Genomic DNA, 23,262 nt, shown 5'->3' with positions numbered 1-23,262 from the left:
AAGTCTGAAAAACATGCACTGTTGAGACTGAAGTAGTACTATGACGTTAGTACAAATGACACATTACTGGTAGGTTCATTCTATGCCGCCTACGTGCAATATCAGCTGTGCAAGTAAACAAAGAGCTTTCCGTGATCTTCCTGTCACATCAAGTGGTATTCTTGAATAATGAAATGTTAAGTAGAGGCTTTTGCAATATTGCTGCAGTAAGTAGATCTCCTACAAATGATGGTGATTGCCTGGCTACAATGCTGATATGATGACTTTAATACTCGTCCCCGCCCTTTGTTTTCATCAGCATTGGTTTCCTTTAGGAGAAGACCTATGGAAAGTGTGCCCATGAAATGCAAACAGAAACCAAATGATTAGATTAGATTACTGCTTAAGCACAAGTGATGGTTCTAGATCTTCAGTATAATTTAGCTAATCTTAACACCTTCCCACCTGACTTATAGCAAAATAACGGCCAGGAGGGGGTCTTATTCTTCTGACTGGACATCATATGACGTCCTTCAGGACAAGCCGCTTGTGCGTGTCCCCGGGAGTGCAGCGAGGTGATCAGTGGTGTGGTGTTTCGCATGGACACACCACATCTTCCATCACGGTAAAGAGCCTATAGCATAGGCTCTTTACCATGTGATCAGATGTGTCCAATCACAGCTGATCACAGTGTAAATAGGAAGTGCCAGTTATTGGCATTCCTCTACTCACGCTGACAGTGTGCGAGTAGAGGAGAGCCGATAAAGCGACATTCCTGACAAGGGGGATCTGCACTGATAATTAGTGCATTGATTCCTGCCAGTTCCTACCAGTGATGTCTACCTATGCTCATCAGTGATGCCAGTCAGTGCCTATCGGTGCTGCCTTTCAGAGCCCATCAGTGATGCCTGTCAGTGCCTCCTCATCAGTGCCGGCCATCAGTGCTGCTTATCAGAGCCCATCATTGCCTTCTATCAGTGCCTATCAGTGCTGCCTATCAGTGCCCATTAGCACTGTATATCAGTGGCACCTATCTGTCATGCATATTATTCCCTTCTCATTAGTGCCCATCAGTGCCTATCATTGCCATCTATCTGTGACCATCGGTGCCCATAAAGGCTGCCCATCAGCGCTGCATATCAGTGCTGCCAGCAGTGCCCATCAGTGCTGCATATCAGTGCCCATGAGTGCCTCCTCATCAGTGCAGCCTCATTAGTGCCCCCTCAAGTGTTCTCATCAGTGCAGCCTAATCAGCACACATCAGTGAGGTAGAAAAATTACTTATTTACAGGCATACCCCACTCTTAAGTACACACAGGTGGGCGGCACAGTGGTGTAGTGGTTGGCACTCTCACCTAGCAGTAAGAAGGGTCGCTGGTTCAAATCCCAACCACGACACTACCTGCCTGGAGTTTGCATGTTCTTCCTGTGCTTGCGTGGGTTTCCTCCGGTTTCCTCCCACACTCCAAAGACATGCAGGTAGGTTAATTGGCTTCTGTCCAAAATTGGCCCTAGTATATGAATGGGGACCTTGGCTTGTGGACTCCTTGAGGGTAGGGACCAATGTGAGTGTGCAGTGTACAGGGATAGGGATATTTGTAGACACTCAGGTTGAACTGGATGGACTTGTGTCTTTATTCAACCTTACTAACTATGTAACTATGGGGGTTTATGGGGTTTATTTACTAAAGTTAGAAAGTGCAAAATCAGGCTCACTTCTGCATAGAAACCAATGAGTTTCCAGGTTTTATTACCAAAGCTTAATTGAACAAGCTGGGGTTAGAAGCTCATTGGTTTCTATAGAGAAGTGAGCCTGATTTTGCACTTTCCAGCTTTAGTAAATAAACCCCATTGTGTACTTAAAAGTGGGGTATGCCTGTGCCACATTTTGTAACAGAAACTAAGAAAACTTTTTCATTTTCATTTTTTAATGTTCTGTCTTTTTTAATTTGTTTAGCAAAAAATAAAAAACCCAAAGGTGATCAAATACCACCAAAGAAAGCTCTAATGATAAAAATGTCATATGGGCACAAGTTGCATGACCGTGCAATTGTCATTCAAAGTGTGACAGCGCTGAAAGCTAAAAATTGGTCTGGACAGGAAGGGGGTGAAAGTATTGAAGTGGTTAACTTTTTGAGTTCAGGTCTATTTTAATAAGAAGCGATTTGTTTAAACTGTAAGGGCCGGTTCACACTGCGGGCGATGCGAGGCGACACGACTTGCCTCGCCGCAATCTGACAAGTCGCCCCCGTTCTGTACAATGGAACCGTTCTGAGAGGAGCGACTCGAGTCACTCTGACTCAGAAAAAAGGTTCCTGTACTACTTCTGGGCGACCTCGGGGCGACTTGCATTGACTTCTATACAGAAGTCATTTGCAAATCGCCGCTGAGGTCGCGGCAGGTTGCGGCGAGGCAAGTCGGTGTCGCCTCGCATCGCCCGCAGTGTGAACCGGCCCTAACAGTTGTCATCACATTGTCCCTGTGTACTACTAAGGGGAGTTCTGCTACTTCGACACACATATATGAAAACACCAAATCATTTGGATTTAAATTGTCTGAATATATAAGAGAAAATGTGTTTGGTTGGCAGAGAAGTGCACAATTCCCTCCCGGCTATCAGGATTAAAGTGTCTCTCTAGTCAGTGGTCTCCAAACTTTTTACAAATAATTAAATCACATTTAAATGAATACATTTTACTTGGAATGCTTTTTTCTAAACAACATGATTTAAAAAAAACAGGGGAAAGTATTCAGTAAGAAAGCAAATCAATTCCACCAGAGTCCTCCTTTACATCAGAGTTCCCTCCCCCATGCAAGAGTCCTCTAATGCCATTGCCACGTGCACACGACCGTACTTTTTGACAGCAAAGGTCAGACGGAACGAGTCCGTCAGACAATTCGATCTTGTGTGGGCTCCATCGGACCTTTGCTTGCCAAAAATCTGGTGGACTTTAGAAATAGAACATGTTTTAAATTTTTCTGCCGGAACTCTGCCGGGCCCAGTTCCTACCGAGAAATCCGCTCGTGTGTATGCTAGTCCGACGGACAAAAACCGACGCAAGGGCAGCTATTGGCTACTGGCTATGAACTTCCTTATTCTTGTCCGGTCGTATGTCATCTCACGTTCGAATCCGTCGGACTTTGGTGGGATTGTGTGTGGCCAAGTCTGTTCATTCGGAAAGTCCATCAGAACTCCGTCAGAACTCCGCCAAAAGTCCGTCGGACCTAGTCCCTCGAAAAGTCTGGTCTTGTGTACGCGGCACTATAGGTAAAATCTTGCAGAAGGATGGAATTGGCCCTGGGGCTGTAGTTTGGAGAAGATAAAATGATACAAAGACAGAGCTGTGCGGCTCCAGGTGGGAATGATTGCTCCCTTCAACCTTGTGGTGAAAGGAGAAAGCTTGTACGTGTTCAGCTGGGCGGTGCATGCGCAGTAACATAATGGCGCCGCCAGACAGTGCACTCGCCATAGGCAGAGCAGCCGAGCGAGGGTGAGGAGGAGGAGGAGGAGAGTGAAACTATGGGGGGATATAGCAAAAAGGGGACAGAGTGAGACGAGGACATTGCTGGGAGCCGGGAGAGTGAAGCCGTGGCATGCAGGGGACAGGTACTGATGTGCTCTTCCCAACATCATATTACTTCTTCACATCATCAGTGTGCTTTGTCCTCCTCCTGTGCCCCTTTCACCTCTCCACAGGGTAGCACAGTGCTGCCCTGACCTGAGTTGAAAGGAGCACAGAAGGAGGACACAGCACACTAATGATGTGGAGAAGTAATATTACGGTGGACAGAGGAGGAGACTATTGTGAAGGAGTGTGGAGGACACTATCATGTCCATAGCCTCTGTCCCCCTCCTGTAGTATGTCTGCAGCCTCTGTCCACCTCCTGTAGTGTGTCCGCAGTCTCTGTCCACCTCCTGTAGTAGTTCCGCAGTCTAATGTCCATCAAACAGAGTACGCGAACTGTTGCCGACTACGCCACTGAATTTTGCACTCTGGCAGCAGAGTTTGCTTGGAACAATAAGGCCCTCGTGGCTGCTTTTTCTCATGGTCTCTCGGATTCCATCAAGGATGAGATAGCAGCAGCCCGAGATATACCCACTGAGCTGGAGAGCTTGATCTCGTTTGTCATCCTCATTGACTCCAGACTCAGAGAAAGACTTTCTCTTAAGGAGCGCTTGCTGAAGCCTCCTCTACGTTTGCCTCCGAGCTTTGTAGTCCCACCCATGCCTCCCTCACCTCCCATGCCTTCTGGTACCGAGTTGGTCAGTGAAGATGCACCCATGCACCTGGGCTTCACGCGTCTCTCTGCGGATGAGAGAGCCTTTAGGAGGAGGAAGAGATTGTGCCTTTATTGTGGCCAGGCAGGTCACTTTTTGAAGTCTTGTCCTACCTGTCCAGGGAACGCCCATACCTTGAGGTCCTGTCATGGACAGACCTTAGGTGGCGTTTTGTCCCCAGTTATCCAGAAGGATAAGCCCCTGGTTTTGGTCACCCTTTCTTGGGCTGAGTCGTCCATCGAGATACAGGCTCTAATCGACTCTGGGGCTGCAGGCCTGTGCATTGATGCTGCATTTGTTTTGCAGCACTCGATTCCACTGCAGCTGCGTGACACTCCACTTGCCACTGAGGCTCTTGATGGGAGACCTTTACAACCTGCCCATGTGACTCATGAGACGGTTCCGTTGCAATTCCAAGTTATTTCCTCACCCAGGTTTCCGCTGGTTATTGGTTTTCCTTGGTTACAGAGGCACAACCCTTCTTTTGATTGGCTCCTTGCTGAGGTTCTCTCCTGGTCACCACAATGCAGTGAGACATGCTTCCTGAAGGTATCCAAGGTCCTGTGCACCTCTTCACTCCCCTCCCTGCCGGAGGAGTACCGTGATTTTAGCGATGTCTTTGATAAAGGTCAAGCCGGTAGTTTGCCTCCACACCGGTCTCATGATTGCGCAATTGACCTTCAACCTGGTGCCATACCTCCTCATGGCCGGGTTTACCCTTTGTCGGTCTTGGAGGATAAGGCCATGGAGGAGTATGTTGCTGATGCACTTTCTCGAGGTTTCATCCGCAAATCCTTGTCTCCTGCTGGTGCTGGTTTCTTCTTTGTGAAAAAGAAGAGCGGTGAACTGAGACCTTGTATAGATTATAGGGGTCTCAATCGTGTCACGATTAAGAATGCCTACCCGATTCCATTGATTACAGAGTTATTTGACCACCTCAGGGGAGCAACGGTTTTCACAAAGCTTGACTTGAGAGGGGCATATAATCTTGTGCGCATTAAGGAGGGGCGACGAGTGGAAAACCAGAACAGGCCATTATGAATACCTGGTAAAGCCTTTTGGCCTTTGTAACGCCCCGGCAGTCTTCCAGGAATTTATTAACGATGTCCTCCAAGATTTGTTGCAGTTGTGTGTGGTGGTTTGTCCAAGGCTGTGGACATGATACAGGAGGTGGACAGAGGCTGCAGACATACTACAGGAGGTGGACAGAGACTGCGGACATACTACAGGAGGTGGACAGAGACTGCGGACATACTACAGGAGGTGGACAGAGGCCGCAGACATACTACAGGAGGTGGACAGAGGCTATGGACATAATAGTGTCCTCCACACTCCTTCACAATAGTCTCCTCCTCTGTCCAGCATAATATTACTTCTCCACATCATTAGTGTGCTGTGTCCTCCTCCTGTGCTCCTTTCAACTCAGGTCAGGGCAGCACTGTGCTACCCTGTGGAGAGGTGAAAGGGGCACAGGAGGAGTACAAAGCACATTGATGATGTGAAGAAGTAATATGATGTTGGGCAGAGCACATCAGTCCATGTCCCCTGCATGCCACGGCTTCACTCTCCTGGCTCCCAGTAAAGTCCTTGTCTCACTCTGTCCCCTTTTTGCTATATCCCCCCATAGTTTCACTCTCCTCCTCCTCCTCACCCCTGCTCGGCTGCTCTGCCTATGGCGAGTGCACTGCATGAGCTGCCAACCGCCATGGTCTCGACTGTCTGGTGGCACCATTACGTTACTGCACATGCACCGCCCAGCCAAACATGTACAAGCGCAGATGCATGGTCGGCTCGCGGCCATCTTTTTTTTTTTACAGACACTGATGCCTGTAACAGACTTTAACGGGCAACCCGAAAAAGGGGCTAAATTTGTGGGCTGCCCGTAAATCTACAGGCGGTTGGCAACACTGGTCTCATGATTTCTTATGATGTACCTTGATGGATTTTTATCTTCAATAAAGTAATTATAATGCCCCGTACACACGAGAGGGATTAAGTCTGACAGACCTCCAAAGGAGTTCCGCCGGAGTTCCGCCGGAGTTCCGACGGAGTTCTGGCGGACTTTTCGACCGAACGGACTTGACCACACACCATCACACCAAACTCCGACGGAGTCGAACGTGATGACGTACGACTGGATTCGACGTAGGAAGTTCCTAGACAGTAGCCAATAGCTGCCCTAGCGTCGGTTTTAGTCCGTCGGAGTAGCACACACACGAGCGGATTTTTCAAAGGGGACCGGGTCCGGCGGAGTTCCGTCGGGAAAATTTAAAGCATGCTTCATTTCTAAAGTCCGTCAGACTTTAGCTTCGCTAAAGTCCGTTGCAGCCCACACACGATCGGATAGTCCGCCGGACTCAGTCCGTCGGAGTTTGGATGTCGAAAAGTCCGCTCGTGTGTACGGGGCATAACTGCTTCATACCTGGGAGTGCGGTCAACCTTTTTTTTTTTTTTTTTTTTTTTTATTATCTCTTTATTAATTTTCTTTATATGTGCGGTCAACCTATCTTGAACCATTCGTAGTTTGGAGAACCCCACTCTAGACAAAAATATTTTTTAAAATATGTATGTAAGGAAGTCGGTGAAAATCTCTCCAAAGTGAAGAGAAATTCCCTCTTAGGCCTGATTCACACCTATACATTTTTAGTGCTTTTTGCATTTTGCAGATTTGTACTACAGTCCATTTACCATGGTTTCCTATGGAACACGTTCTGTAGTGCAAATCGGCAAAATACAAAAAGCACTAAAAATGTATAAGTGTGAATCAGGCCTTAGGCTGTTTCACACCTATGCAGTTTGCTTTTATTCAGTTTTTTGCTGTACTTTTTGCAGTGCGTTTTGCTTTTTTACACACATATTTTTGAAGCATGTGTTCCTGTGTTTTTTTGATGCATTGTTTATGGGGGTTTTTTTTGACCAATTTATTGTAGGGCAGATTGAGAAACGCAAAACGCAAATTGCTGTAAAATTGCAGGAAATAATTTCTCTTCTGCAGCTTCTCCATTGAAGTCTATTGAACCGAAAATGCACCGTTTTGCATTAAAAATAAAAAAAAGTCCCAGATGCTGCAGCTAAAAAAAAGCATAGATGTGAACGCGTCTCATAGGAAACCATGTTAAATGGAAGCAGCCTTAGGCTGGATTCACACCTATGCAGTTTTAGTGCTTTTTGCATTTTGCAGATTAGGACTACAGTCCATTTAACATGGTTTCCTATGGAACACTTTTTGTAGTTCAAATCTGCAAAATGCAAAAAGCACTAAAACTGCATTGGTGTGAATCCAGCCTTAGGCTCCATTCACATCTATGCATGTTGCTTTTGCGTGTTTCTGCAGTGCTTTTTGCGGTGCTTGCTGCGTTTTTGAAAATGCATTTTTGAAAACGCGTTTTGTGTTTTTTTTTACAGTGTGGTTGCTTGGCAACCAGCTATATACAGTGTAAAAAAAATGAAACAAAAAAAAATCGCAAAATCGCAGTAAGGCTGGATTCACACCTATGCATTTTTAGTGCTTTTTGCATTTTGCAGATTTGCACTGGAGTCCATTTAACATGGTTTCCTATGGAACACAATCTTTAGTGCCAATCTGCGAAATGCAAAAAGCACAAAAAATGCCATAGGTGTGAATCCAGCCTAAAAACGCGGGTACTTGCTTTTTTGATGCAGGTCCATTGACTTCTATCACATGCAAAACGCTGCATTTTGCATGCAAAAAGTCCCCGACCCTTTCCAAAAAAAAGAGGCACAAAAATGCATTGATGTGAACATGTACCATAGGAACCCATGTTAAAAAATTTCCCTGCATTTCTGCAAAATGCATCAAAAAACGCATTAGTGTGCCTTAAGGCCCGTACACACGGTCGGACTTTTTGACAACAAACATGCAAATTAGCTGTTTTGGAGGAACATCCGACTGTGTGTACGCTCCATCGGACAAACTTTTTCTGTTTTCATCTGACTTTCTGGCAACAAAAGTCCGATGGAGCAAAGTCCGACCGTGTGTACGCAAAAGCATCGGACTTTTGTACAAGGTACAAACACGCATGCTCAGAACCAATGCAAAAGATCAGACTACAATACAGAAGTTGACCAAAGGTGGCGCTGGAGTCATTGAACGTCCTCTTTTGAAGCAGCGTCAGTACGTTGTGACGTCACTACGTTCGTGTTTGTTGTCAAAAAGTCAGATCGTGTGTATGCAATACAAACTTGTGGACCACGCCCTTTGTACAAAAGTCCACGGAAAAGTTTGTACAAAGTCCGACCGTGTGTATGAGGCTTTAGAAAGCTGTCATTAATTCATTAAAACAGGTGTCCCCATTTGCCCTCATCACCATTGCTCTTTCTAGTGGGGACACAGACTGCAAAAAATAAATTAACAATGTTTTCATCTATTAGCTACACTATCCAAAAACTAAAATACTATTTAAAAAGTTAAATGTCAAAAAGATAAAAGTAATAGGATATAATAGAAAAAAAAAAGATTAAAAAAAAATTGCTTTATTTATTACTTTATGAGCAGCCGGGGTAAAGAAAAATGATCACTGATGTGTTGGCTTGCTTATGTTAGTGAAAATAGTTTGGATAACTTTTACCTTTCTGCCATGCTGGTAGATCAGGTGGCATGAATGTATCATACATTAAATGACATTATGCAGCATTTATTGTATTGTGTCCAATGACTCCAATGAATCATCTAAGATGACAGATTTACTTGCACTGATTAGAGGAACAGGAAAGCACAATCATTATTGAATGTGATATACAGTTCAGCAGTAAGCAAAGCATGCAAATGGTTACCAGTAAATACTGCTGCTCACATGCACATTCATGATTGCAAAATATACACTCACCGGCCACTTTATTAGATACACCTGTTCAATTGCTTGGTAACACAAATTGCTAATCAACCAATCACATGGCAGCAACTCAATCCATTTAGGCATCTAGACATGGTGAAGACGACTTTCAAACGGAGCATCAGAATGGGGTGGAAAGGGGATTTAAGTCACTTTGAAAGTGGCATGGCTGTTGGTGTCAGACGGGCTGCTCTGAGTATTTCAAAAACTGATGATCTACTGGGATTTTCACGCACAACTATCTCTAGGGTTTACGGAGAATTGTCCGAAAAAGAGAAAATATTCAGTAAGCGGCAGTTGTGTGGATGAAAATGCCTTGTTGATGTCAGAGGAGAATGGGCAGACTGAGATGATAGAAAGGTAACAGTAACTTAAATAAGCACTCGTTACAACCAAGGTATGCAGAATACCATCTCGGAATACACAATACATGGAACCTTGAAGCAGATGGGCTACAGCAGCAGAAGACCAGACTGGGTGCCACTCCTGTCAGCTAAGAACAGGAAACTGAGGCTACAAGTTGCACAGACTCACCAGAATTGGAAAATAGAAGATTGGAAAAAAGGTGCCTGGTCTGATGAGTCTCAGTTTCAGCTGGGACATTCAGATGGTGGGGTCAGAATTTGGCGTAAACATGAAAGCATGGATCCATCCTGCCTTGTATCAACGGTTCAGGCTGGTGGTGTAATGGGGTGGTGGGATATTTTCTTGGCACACTTTGGGCCCCTTGAGGATCGTGTAATCGATACAGCCTACCTGAGTATTGTTGCTGACCATGTCCATCTCTTTATGACTACAGTGTACCCATCTTCTGATGGCTCCTTCCAGCAGGATGATGCACCATGTCACAAAGATCAAATCATCTCATCACTGGTTTCTTGAACATGACAATGAGGTCACTGTACTCCAATGGCCTCCACACTCACTAGATCTCATCCAATAGAGCACCTTTGGGATGTGGTGGAACGGGAGATTCACATCATGGATGTGCAGCCGACAAATCTGCAGCAACTGCGTGATGCTATCATGACACTATGGACCAAAATCCCTGAGGAATGTTTCTAACACCTTGTTGAATCTATGCCAGGAAGCATTAAAGTGGTTGTAAACCCTTACAACACACTTTGACCTACAGGTAAGCCTAGATTAAGGCTTACCTGTAGGTCCAAGAAATATCTCCTAAACCTATACGGTTTAGGAGATATTTGCCCGAAAACAGGCACCGCTGTCTACGGCGCATGCGCCGTAGACAGCGGCGCGCAGGCGCACTGAGCGCGGCATCTTCAACGACGGAGCTGCCGCGCGTGTCGGCTCCCGTGCGCATGCGTGGGAGTGACGTCATCGCGGCTTCGCCGAATGACAGCGGCGGAGCTGCGAGACCCACTGAGAAGATGGAGGCTCCGGACTACAGGGGACAGCGGTGACTTCGCTGGCTCCTGTGTCAGGTAAGTGACACATAATGGGCTACTATGCGATGCATAGTAGTCCATTATGCTTTGCCTTTGCAGGGAATGAAAGAGGAAGTAAACCCATCAGGGTTTACTTCCTCTTTAAACCCCCCCCCCCCCCCAGCAGGCGAACAGCGCCGCTAAAACAATGGTAAAGCGGCACTTTACCGCTGACGCCCTAGGCAGCTTGGTGTGAAAGGGGTCTTAATCATCAACCATGTGAGTTGGTAAATGTTGTACCTTCATTAAATGTAACCATGTTGCTTCACTTAGAGGCTCCTCTCTTCTCTTTTATACTCTGTAGCTCCTGCTGGATTTTGCTTCTAATCCCCTTGTGGAGGCTTCCATTTGTGGAGGGACATTTTATGGTTACACAACCTGGTCACATCGCTATAATCTGTTTATATGGACTATAAACTGAAGGACTTATGAATAAATGGTTGTGGAACGAATTATCTGAGTTTCCATTATTTATTATGTGGAAATTCATTTTTATATTCAAGTGCTTTGAATTACAAGCATGTTTCCGGAACGAAAATGCTCGCAATCCAAGGTTTTACTGTATTTTGAATATTTGGCCCCATTGGATAGTAAACATTATCTCGCTATATAGCTGCTGTCATAAAACACAGTGAATCATTTTCTTCATACTTTCACAACATTGTCTTGGCTTAATATATAAACAGCAATCTTCTCATGATATAATCGGCTCAGTCACACCTCTCAACCTACTTTCACCTTGTAATGCTTCACCAAAGGATAATATTATTGTAAATTGTCACCATCAGCTTGTACCTGCTGAGCGCAATCATGAACTGTCTCCATTCACATGTCTTGCAGAGTCGGCCTATCTTGCACCTTGAAAAAGCAGAAAGACGAAAATGTCCAGCAATAAGAACTCCACAAAGGCATCTCTGGAGGTGGTGGACATCGTGGTGCTAGTCCTTTACTTTGTGTTTGTCATGGCAGTTGGACTATGGGTAAGGGCAGAATAAGCAGTTCTTTGTTGCATGATGTGTCTGTATAGAAGGGATATTTACATAAAGGGAAGTTCTCACTGCTAGTCAGATTACAGATCTTATTCTGTAGTGACTCTACTATCATAATGACAACCAGGGCGGCCATCAGGGGGGTACAGGCAGTACTCATGTAAGGGGTCCGAGTGTCCCTAGGGGCCCGGCCAGCCAGGGCCCGCTCCCCACTACAGCAGAACATGAAATTCATCTTGTACCAGCTCCGCCGCTAACCTGCGTGCCGCTGCAGAGAAACAAGCCCGCTACACAAGCACCAACCGATGCCATCTTTCAGACTGGCAGCATCCCGAGCAGCAGGTGATCATGGCCAGCGCTCGCTCGCTTCTCATCCATTCCCTGCTGATGAGGAGCATGCTGGCTGCTGCTGGGTTTGCTTGGAATGTGATTGGTCGACACAGGGGCAGGGGGAGTGGCCAGTTCGTAAACGGTGCACTTGGACACAGCAATAACAGGTGCATGCACATAGATCCGAGAGTGCAGCATGGAGGGTAAATCGCAAAAATGTAATGTGTACTGCTGACTGTGCGCCCTGTACTGCCCATAGATTTTATTTGGACTTTGCATTGGGAAAATGATTGACTCTGGGTGGAGATGAGACTTACATTTTGGAGAACCTCTTCACTATGCAACTCTCATCCCCACCCAGAGACATCCTCATCCATTTTCACAATGCAACTCAATCATCTTCATCCATACCTAGTATCTACTCCATCCCTCCAGACTCCACAACGCATTGCCACCCACGCCCAGCACCATCCAGTCTCCACAATGCATCACCACCCACGCCAGCACCATCCATCCCTCCAGTCTCCACAACGCATCACCACCCACGCCCAGCACCATCCATCCCTCCAGTCTCCACAACACATCGCCATCCAGGCCCAGCACCATCCATCCCTCCAGTCTCCACAATGCATTGCTACCCACGCCCAGCACCATCCATCCCTCCAGTCTCCACAATGCCTCACCACCCATGCCCAGCACCATCCATCCCTCCAGTCTCCACAAACAAATTGCCACCCACGCCCAGCACCATCCCTCCAGTCTCCACAACGCATCGCCACCCACACCCAGCACCATCCATCCCTCCAGTCTCCACAATGCATTGCCACGCACGCCCAGCACCATCCATCCCTCCAGTCTCCAAAGGTGTAAGAGTGTTAAAATAAAAGTGGGTGTACCGAAGGACTCGTGGGATGGCCTGTGGGAAGATTCGGTGGGACGACCAGTCGGTGGGCTCTAGAGAATGTTGGGGGTCAGGCCCCTGGGGGACCCAGGCCTAAAGCTGTATAAGGGCCCCAAAATTTCTGATGGCTGCCCTGATGACAATACATGAAAAATATATAGGACAAGGATTGATTCACCATCATCTGTCTGTCGTAAAACAAAAGTCTCCTTTATCTGGTATATTTATTATTTTAGATGATCATAGCATGTGATAGGGCTCAGCGCCTTCTTAGCATACACCTTCTGTACCATCTGGATCACTATCTCACTTCAGAGCTGCCATACTGCACAAATTTTAATGGATACATCCATGAGGCGCTGGGACTTCAATAAGTAGTAAAGGGAAAAATAAAGTCATTTGAAGAGCTCACAGGCCAGGGCTACCATCCAATGAGTCCTCAGGAACATCACTAGTTGAACCAGCAAAAGAAGCACAAATGCAAATTCATAAAGAAGTTCAAAACATTCTTAATGATTCAAAAATCAACCAGCGCGTTTCGGATCAAAACATGGTCTCTCTTTTATCAAGGCTCAGTAATGCTTGCAGGTGTTTAAATGGATTCAGGGAGGCAAAAGTCAGAAAGCTCTTCAAGAAGAAGTAGGGCCAAAGCTTTTTTGGCCATACTTCTGCTATGGATCATATGAATGTTTTTTCGTTCTACACTCCTGTGACCTGTCTTCAGCCGACAGCGAGCTAAAGTCTGCTGTCAGCTGAAGTCACTTAGCCGGTCCAGGCACTGGATTGATTCCGACCTTACAATTGGGATCCACCCAGATGCCTGGACCGGCAGCTGGCTCCATTGGGCACCTGAGCCAGTTGCTCTCAGTAGCCACGCCCCCGGCATGTTTCGTCATAAAATTTACTTAATCATGAATTCCATGATTAAGTAAATTTTATGACGAAACATGTCGGGGACGTGGCTACTAGGTGATCATTTGAGGCAGACACGGAACGCTGACCAGTATACACCGATTGGCTGCTAGCGGGAGCTGGGACGAGGAGGGGTGCAGGGCCAGATTAAGAACATCATGGGCCTGGTGCTGAGGATTTTGGTGGGGCCTTTTATAAACAATAAATAACTAAAAATGCAAACTATTTTTTGTTATAACAAATTAAATTAAAGAAAGAGGGAAGATGAGAGAGAGAAAGGGGATGGAAGAGGTGTGAGGGGTAAGGGAGGGAGGATGAGAGAGAAAGGGGGGGATGAGAGAGAGAGGATGCACATGAGCATGTGTGGGAATGACATCAACGCAGCTTGGCCAAGGCAAGTGACCGAAGGCACAGAACCCAGAAGGAAGACCGGGTGAAGTTGGAAGTGCCCGGGTCCCGCCGGATTGATCACAGCACAGCACTGGAGGGCTCAGTCTGACAATTTAAGTGTACCCTAATGTGCTAATATGCTGGACATACTTGTACATTATGGCATAACCTACCCCAGGGCCTCTAAAAAGTAGTAATGTTAGAAAAGTTTACTAACGCTTTAATATCACAGGAGCCTCTCATGGGGCCCCCTACTGACCCGGTGGCCCTTGGGCAGTGCCTAAGTGCATAGTTGTCAACATTTCAAAAATATGTTCAGGGACGCTTTTTTTTTTTACAAGTGCTATATTTAGAGTAGCTGACATCCCCCGTGTTCCTCTATACATCACAATAGTAATTACAAAATGAAATAAGTACTAATAATAATGGGGCAGAACAAATATGAGGACTGTGAGATTTCCTTTAGTTGAACTGACAAAAGTGCCCATTCTAGAGCTGGTAACATTGAGGATATTCAGTATAATTTTAAAGAACAGTTTTTGTGGGTAAGAGGCATAGGGGAGGAGTATGGATGGTATAAAAGTGGGACGTATGTGCAGGTGAGGGAGGGGAATGTGGAGGGCCTAACAGTGGGCACGGTGTACAGGAGAGGAGTGTGGAGGGTATGGCAGAAGGCACTATGTACAGGAGAGGAGTGTGAAGGGTATGACAGTGGGCAGTATGCACAGCAGATGAGTGTAGAGGGTGTGACATTGGGCACTATGTATAAGAGAAGAGTGTGGAGGGTATGACAGTGGGCACTATGTACAGGAAAGAAGTGTGGAGAGTAGAACAGTAAGCAGTAATTTCAGGAGAGGAGTTTGGAGGGATGGTATAATGGTGGGCACTATGTATAGGAGAGGAGTATGTACAGGAGAGGAGTGTGGAGGGTATGACAGTGGGCACTATGTATAGGAGAAAAGTGTTGGAGGTATGACAGTGGGCACTATGTATAGGAGAGGAGTATGGAGGGTATGACAGTAAGTAGTATGTACAGGAGAGGAGTGTGGAGGGTATGACAGTGGGCACTATGTATAGGAGAGAAGTGTCGGAGGTATGACAGTGGGCACTATGTATAGGAGAGGAGTGTGGAGGGTATGACCGTGAGTAGTATGTACAGGAGAGGAGTGTGGAGGGTATGACAGTGGGCACTATCTATAGGAGAGGAGCGTGGAGGGTATCACAGTGGGCACTATGTACAGGAGAAAAGTGTATGACAGCAGGCACTATGTACAGGAGAGGAGTGTGTGGGATATGACAGCATGCGTTATGTATAGGAGAGAAGTGTGGAGGGTATGACAGTGAGCAGTATGTACAGTAGAGAAGTGTGGAGAGTATGACAGTGGGCACTATGTATAGGAGAGCAGGATGAAGTAATCTGGGAAGGAAAAATGTAAAGGTTTGTGGAAGGATGTTTAGGGACTGCGTAGTGGTTAAGCGGGCCATGCATGGATTGAAATTACACCAATTAATCAGAGACCAGCCGTAGTTGATCTATGCTAGCTGGTTAGCTGGTTTTACACAAATCAATCTATTATTACTTGAGTACAACCAGCCTGTCAGGTTTTCCCCAAAACAATCAGTGCTACCAGCTATAGTTAGCAACACTAATCATTGTATTCACTGGCAGAACACAATAACACTGCGGGAGTGATTGCCCCATTCACAGGTCAGTAGGTGAGAGGGTGTGTGGGGACAGGCTGGGGAGAGATACTAGTCAATCCCTGGGTAGGCACTGGTTAGTATCAGAGCCAGATACACACAGGTTACATACGCCACGATCGTTAGAGCGAGAGCAATAATTCTAGACCTCCTCTGTAACTCTAAACATGTAACCTGTAAAAAAATGTAAAGCATCGCTTAGTACACAACAAAAAATTGTGTAAAAATTCGTGTTTTTTTATGAATGAAACAGTTTCTTTCCAAAAAAAGTTTGAAAAATTGCTGCGCAAATATTGTGTAACATAAAAAGTTGCAAAGACCACCATTTTATTCCAAAGGGTGTCTGCTAAAACAATATATAATGCTTGAGGGTTCTGAGTAATTTTCTAGCATAAAAAAAATGATGATTTTTACATGTAGGAGAGAAGTCTCAGAATGGGCCTGGGTGGCAAGGGGTTAATTATCATAAGTAATATAAAAATAATTATTATAAGCACTGTGAGTTCATCCTCTCAGTCTGCTGCAGAGTGTTCCAGCTTGTATTTAAACTGGTCGCTCTGTATGTAGCTTCTGACAGGCTGCGCAAGGAGCCCTGTATCTCCGGAACCATAGATGATAGCAGCCCCATATTTTAACCAGTGCTGGAGTGCCTACCCCCCAAATGTGGGGTCTCTGTGACTCCTGATCGCCGAGCTACAATCCTCAAAGTCAATCTTTTTTTTATTTATTTATTTATTTATTTTGGGCAAATGGGCCTATCTTGAGAAAGGGGCCTGGAGCTGCAGCTCCAATAGCCCCTATGTTAATCCGGCCCTGGAGGGGTGAGATAGACAGTTGACATCTCGCAATCTCGTAAGCCCTGGATCTGCCGTGGCCATCCATTATCCAGCTACTTATGTTTTTGGAGTGCTGTGCATTTATTTATGGTGTGCCTTTGATATCCCACATGTGAGTGCAATGTAGTAAAGTTTTATGAGATTCAAATTGTGTGAAGTTTTTACACTATCGGAGGCTATATTGTCTTTCATTTACATGTGGAGTGTTTAAAGGGAATGAAGTGGGAATTGTGCATTTATCTCTGACTGGCACCTGGAGATTTTTTACTCTTCATCCCTATGAAAAGAGAGTTAAAGTGCCTTTAGCCAAGCATGGCAGTGTGAGGCATAGACAGCTGGTGAGTGTGTGCACATAAGGGGATTGGAGTCACAGTCACGGCGGTGTGGTGGAGGAGTGTTCCTGGAAGTTTTTTTTGACTATCACTATAAGACCCCTTTCACACCAGGGTGTTTTGCAGGCGCTATAGCTTTAGAAATAGCGCCTGCAATCCGCCCTAAAAAAAGCTGCATCATTGTTTGTAGTGTGAAAGCCTGAGGGCTTTCACACTACAGTGGTGCGCTGGCAGGACGTCAGGGAAAAGTCCTGCCAGCAGCTTCTTTGGAGCGGTGAAGGAGCGGTGTGTTTACGGCTCCTCCACCACTGCTCCCCATTGAAATCAATGGGGCAGCGCTGTAATTTCGCCGGCAAAACGCCACTATTGCGGCGTATTGCTGGTGGTTTTAACCCTTTCTCTGCCGCTAGCGGGGGCTAAAAGCACCCCGCTAGCGACCGAAATGCGCCACAAATCCGGCGGTAAAATGCAGCTGAAAATAGCAGCGTTTTACCACCGACGCTATGGGCGGTGTGGTGTGAAAGGGGTCTAAGTGATTCACTGGTCACCATATAATGAACTTTTTTTGGAAGTGGACCTTTTGTGTTTTAAAACTTGGACACTTTATTTATATATATTTTTTTGGAATCACTCATTGTTTACACTATAGTTTAAATTGTTACAATTTATTGCCACTTTTGTTATCTGTATTCCTTTATTGGAAACATTTGTGTTTATAGTGTGTGCTATTGGCATATTCACTTAGTATTTAGCTCCGCTCATTCTACACTGTTTGGTAGGATTTTTTACACATTATTCATTTACTTAGAGTGGCAGCAGGATTTGTTTAGATTTTCTTTAGGTTTTTACAAGCCCAGTGGTGATACACAGGTGTGAGGGCGTAAGTGTGTATTATTGTTTATACTTTATCTTTTGCTCCGCACTGAATGGCCCCAGGGACTATAAACAAAGCTGTAATATGGGTGTCACATACATCTATAAATGGGACTATTAATAGAGAAAAAGGAGAAACTCGAATGTTTTAAATTATTTTCCTATTTCGGGTCAAATGCTCTCCTTGCTGTACCCCGCACCCCAGTCTTTGATGGTCCTGGTCTGTTGCGGACGTGTTGCCAAGCTGTGCTGTGTGCATCCATAGACATACACAGCGCAGGAATGCCCCGTTTTTTTTCATTCCTCAGAGGTGTTTGACAGCAGCAGGAGAAATGGCTCTTGTAAGTCTAGGATGAGGAGAGAGTGGGACTGCAGCCAGGATAGTGCTGGATTGATGAGAGGATCCAGGTAACTGTTTAAGGATGGGGAAAACAAATAGTATCAGGGAATTCTTTATCTTAATTTAGGTAATGCAACTACTTGAAGGCCAAGCCTTTTCTTGCACTTTTTTTTTACAAGTTTAAATCATTATAACCCCCAAACATTTTATATATATATATATATATATATATATATATATATATATATATATATGTATATATATATATAAAGGCCAGTATGGTATAGGAGGAACCCAGGGGGGCATTTAAAGCACACCACTCACCCATGGTCCTTGTCAGTTCCGATTTGTGATACCCTCCCTCCCATTCCCCTTTTTCAGGGCACTTCTCAGGCACATTTCTTCCACAATCATTCATTACTTATCTTGGGTATGCCCCCATTCCAGCCGACCAGGGCACACTTCAGGTTGACTTTATGTTGTTAATCTTGTGGTGTGTTTATATGGTTCACATCTCTCCCAGTTTTAGGCCTCTGACCATAAATATAGTGTATATATATATATATTTAGCAGAGACCCTAGGGAATAAAATGGCAATCGTTGCAATTGTTTGCCACACTGTATTTGCGCAGCGGTTTTTCTAACACAATTTAAAAAAAAAAATACATTTTAATGAATGAAAAAAAGAAAAGAAAAACACAATATACCCCAATTTTTTGTATAATATGAAAGATGATGTTATGCCGAATAACAGAAAATTGTACCATACTTACCGTAATTTTCTTTTCCTGGTGCCTATCCATGGCAGCATACCTGTGACAAGCTCCGCCTTGGCTCCTCCCTCAGGACTAGTGAATATTATAAAAGAAATCGTTAGCACAGCCCCAGCATTCTCCGTAATATAGAATACCGAGGGTGGGATTGTATGCTGCCATGGATAGGCACCAGGAAAAGAAAATTACGGTAAGTATGGTACAATTTTCTGTTTTCCTGGTGCCTCCATGGCAGCATACCTGTGACAAATAACTAGCTAAAGATGGGTGGGATGATGCTTAGAAGTTTATTTTAAAGAAATTATTATTTATCAGAAGCAAAAGCTGATGTGACTGCCTATCTGCCAAACTCCACTGATGAGAGAGCCCCTGGGTCCACCCTGTAATGTTTCGGAAACGTATGTTGGGACGACCAAGTCGCTGCCCTACAAATAGTTTCAATTGACACATTCGCTCTTACCACCCAAGAGGCAGAAACCGCTCTGGTGGAGAGCGCCCTGACCGCCGAAGGGGGTTCCAGCCCATTTGTCTTGTACCCATTGTGGATGAGTTTAACGATCCATGAGTCAATCGTTCTTGCTGATGCCTCCTTGCCTTTGTTTTTTTTTTTTTTTTTTTTTACCCCAGGGAATTATAAACAGCCTGATGGATCCCCTGAATGATGCTGTGGCCTGCAGATAGTATCTCAAAGTGGAGGCGATGTCTAGCTCATGAAGAGAGCCAGAGTCCAGTTCAGAAAATGTTGGGAGTGCCCAAGGTTCCGACATGTTCAAGGATGATGCAACCTTGGGAATAAATCCTCGCACTGTTCTGAGTTCTACTCTGACCGGATAGAATATCATGTGAATATGATCTGTTCCTAAAGCTTGGGGCTTTGAAACCCGTCTGCCAGAGGTTATAGCTATCAGGAAGGCTAGCTTCAAGGTTAGACTCCAAAGCGATGCAGACTCCGAAGGGGCAAAAAGGTGGATTGGCTAAGGACGATAAGGATGATAGCAAGGTCCCAAGTGGGAAAAGATTGTTTTGTTGGCGGTCGGATCTTTTTGACAGCTTTGAAGAACTGGATTATTAAAGGATCCTCGGCCCATCTTCTACTGGTTGCTGCTGAAATCGCTGATACCTGTACCTTTAGTGTACCTCTTGCAAGGCCTAGGTCTAGGCCTGCCTGCAAAAACGCAGGAATTTGAGAGGATGATGGGGAACCTGGATCACAGCTTCTGCCAAGCATGAAGGCCCTGAACTTGTTCCACACTTTATCGTATATGCCGTTTGTGGGTGGTTTTCTTGCTTTGAGCAAGGTTGCGATCACTTTATTGGAACACCCTAGGGATTGGAACCTTTCCCTTTCAGCTGCCAGAAGTGAAGGTCCAGCCTGCGGGGACCTGGATGGGTGTAACATCCTTGCGACAGGAGAAGAGGTATTATTGTAACCTTGACTGGAGGCCAGGTACTCAGATACATTGCTGTGGGGAATTGGCCAGTACGGTATGACCGCTATCACCGTCGTGGTTTCCGTCATAAGTCTTGACAAGAATCTTGGAATGAGAGGCCGTGGAGGGAAGGCATAGGCCCGGTTGCATGCCCAGGGGGCTGAGAGGGCATCTATTGCCTCCGCCTGGGGGTGAGGAAGCCTTGAGATGAACCTTGGGAGTTTGGTATTGAATGCTGTTTCAAATAGGCCTAGCTCGAGGGGACCCCACTAGTTCACTATCCAGTCAAAAATCTCCGGGTGTAGAGACCATTCGTTGGCATCAATGAACCTGTGGAAAAGGCTGTTGGCCCTCGAGTTGAGATGACCGGGCAGATAGACTGCCCTCAGGTCCTTTAGATTCCTTTCTGCACAGAGGATTATGGGTTCCACCTCCTTCAGGAGGGACCAGCTGTGTGTCCCCCCTTGCCGGTGTACATAAGATACCGCAGCCCTGTTGTTCATTTGGAGGAGAACTGGTTTCCCTGTAATCTCGAACTCTAGGGATAGAAATGCGAGGTAGGCCATTTTTGACCTCCAGGACATTTGACACCAAGCCTGCTGTATGGAAGGACCATCTTCCCTGCACTGAAAACTGGTTGCAGTGTGCTCCCCAACCTGCTGCACTGGCATCGGTAGTAATTGTGATCCAGTCGACATGCCCTAATGGGCGCAGTTTCAGAAGTGTCTGTTTCTTCATCCACCAACGTAGACTCCTGAGCATCAAGGTTGTCAAGTGTATGGTTTGGGATAGATACCGTCTGTTCCACAGTCTCAAGAACTTCCAGCTGGAAATGTCTCAAATGCCAATGGGCCCAGGGGACCATAGGGATACATGATGACATCTGGCCTATCAGGCCCAAACAGTTTGAGGCTGTCAGGTAGGATCTCGTACTCACTTTCTTCATTTGTTGAATAATGGATGTCACCTTCTGAGGTGGGAGAGCCACTGTTCCGTTCCTTTTATTGAACAGAGCGCCCAAATAAACCATCTCCTAGGTTGGAGAAAGGTGACTTTTCTCCTGGTTTATCTTCCATCCGAATTCTGCTAGAGTTGTCAAAAGAATATTCCTGTGTTCCCCTAACTGGGCTGGATCCTTCGCCAGGAGTAGAATGTCGTCCAAGTAGTGGCATACCTGAAGCCCCAATTCCCTCAGAGGGGTTATGATGGCAATCAGGGTCTTTGTGAAGACTGTTGGCGACGTGCAGAGGCCAAATGGATCTCAGATACTTCTGGAACGGGAGTATGGGTATACGCAGGTAAGCGTCCTGCAAGCCTATTGACAATATCCAGTCCCCTGGTTGGACTACATGAATAATCATCTGTAGTGACTCCATTTTGAATTTTTCTAGGAAGATATAGGGGTTTAGTCTTTTTAGGTCTATCACAGGTCTCCACCCCCCATTTCTCTTGGGGACTAGAAACAGGGTGGAGTAACAACCCGAAAAACTCTCTGATGGAGGCACTGTGACTACTGCTTGCTGTTCCTGCAAGGAGAGAAGAAATCGCTGTAGCGCCTCCGCTCTTTTTTTTTTTTTTTTTGGAGGGAATCTTGACACCCTTTTCGGGGAGAAGAAGTCCTTGGGAGATTTGTCTAGGGACAACCAGAAATGGCTGTATTTGACTGTGGAGACTACCCAAGGATCCCTGCACTTTTGTTCCCAGATCTTTGAGAAGTGTTTTAACCTGGCCCCCATAGCTTGGGCTGGCCTGGTGTCAAAAGGATTTAGTGGAATCCTGTGGGGTAGGCACTGGTCTCTGCCTTCAGGTCTTGAGGAACGTAGACTGTGTGCTTTTCCAAGAGCATTGCCCTTGCGGAGCAACGAATTTAATCAATGGCGGCTTCACCAATAAAGTCTGCTGAGAGCTTCAGCTCATCCAAGGCCTTGATTACATCCTCCTTTGGGATTTCCTGTTGGACTGCCAAATCTATATTATTAATCCAGACACGTAGTGCATTTGACACTGATGTTAGAGCTATCACTGACTTACAGGCGTTGCCTGCCATCTGGTAAGCCTTTTTGGATCGAGATCCATCCTCCTGTCCAGTGGGACCTTAAAGAAGATGAGTCTTCCAGGGGCAACGTGACATTCTTTGCCAACCTTACCACTGCTGCATTGACCACTGGAGAACCCTCCAGCATTGCGGAATCAGCCTCAGAGAGGGTATAACGTTCCCAACTGATTAATGGAGAATCTTTTCTCTGTCTTTTTCCACTCTTCCTCAATCACATCCCTGATCTCGTCCATGAGAGGGAAAAAGGATATCTGGCATTTGAGAAAGGGGAAGTACGATTTAGACTTTTAACCTCTGTGTTGGTCTCTTCCCAGCCGATCTCTTGTTTAACTGCCTGTACAGAAAGCTGTACCATGGTGAAAGCAAAGCCAGAGGCATCTAGGTCATCAGATGATTACACTGAGATGGCATTCTCTTCCTGATGTTTTTAGAGGAAGATGCAAGGGTCAGACAAGAAATTCCACTTGTGGACGGCCCGGGAATGGGAGCCTCAGCTGTTTGCTCCTGAGGAGGAGATGCTGGCTGCTGCGTCGGCATTGTAGCTACCAATTCCGCAAGGGAATCATTTACTGCTTTCTTAAGTAGGTCCGCCACTTGGAGACTTTCAGATTCTCTGTCCGCTGCATAGACCCTGATGCAATTTCGACAGATCAGTTTGTCTGGAAGTGGGGTAGCCCCACAGGCCTGACATCTTGGAGATCTAGGTCTCGGGGAGCATGAATGACGGCGCTTTTGGGCCGATGCTTTCCCCTGGATGACCTGCTGTGACAAGAGTCATCATCGTCTCCATGTTGCCTTGAGGTCTTCTTAGACGTCTTCTGGCATACAGGACTGAAATAC

At 45.8% G+C, this 23,262-nt stretch overlaps 1 protein-coding gene across 1 annotated transcript in view; it reads left to right on the top strand.

The window, feature by feature from the left end:
• SLC5A11 (solute carrier family 5 member 11) overlaps positions 1-23,262 on the top strand; it is a 74,439-nt gene that overhangs the window by 3,710 nt on the left and 47,467 nt on the right. The window contains exon 2 of the mRNA XM_077449339.1: positions 11,400-11,539. Coding sequence (XP_077305465.1) covers positions 11,441-11,539 — 99 coding nt within the window. The 5' untranslated portion in view covers positions 11,400-11,440. The remainder of the gene's footprint in view (positions 1-11,399; positions 11,540-23,262) is intronic.

Source organism: Lithobates pipiens, unplaced genomic scaffold, assembly GCF_037356315.1.
Source record: "Lithobates pipiens isolate NorthernLeopardFrog02 unplaced genomic scaffold, aLitPip1_a1.2 Scaffold_22, whole genome shotgun sequence".
Taxonomy (NCBI): Eukaryota; Metazoa; Chordata; class Amphibia; order Anura; family Ranidae; genus Lithobates; species Lithobates pipiens.
The sequence above is the reverse complement of the archived record's forward strand: the minus strand, read 5'-3'. Positions and strand labels throughout refer to the sequence as shown.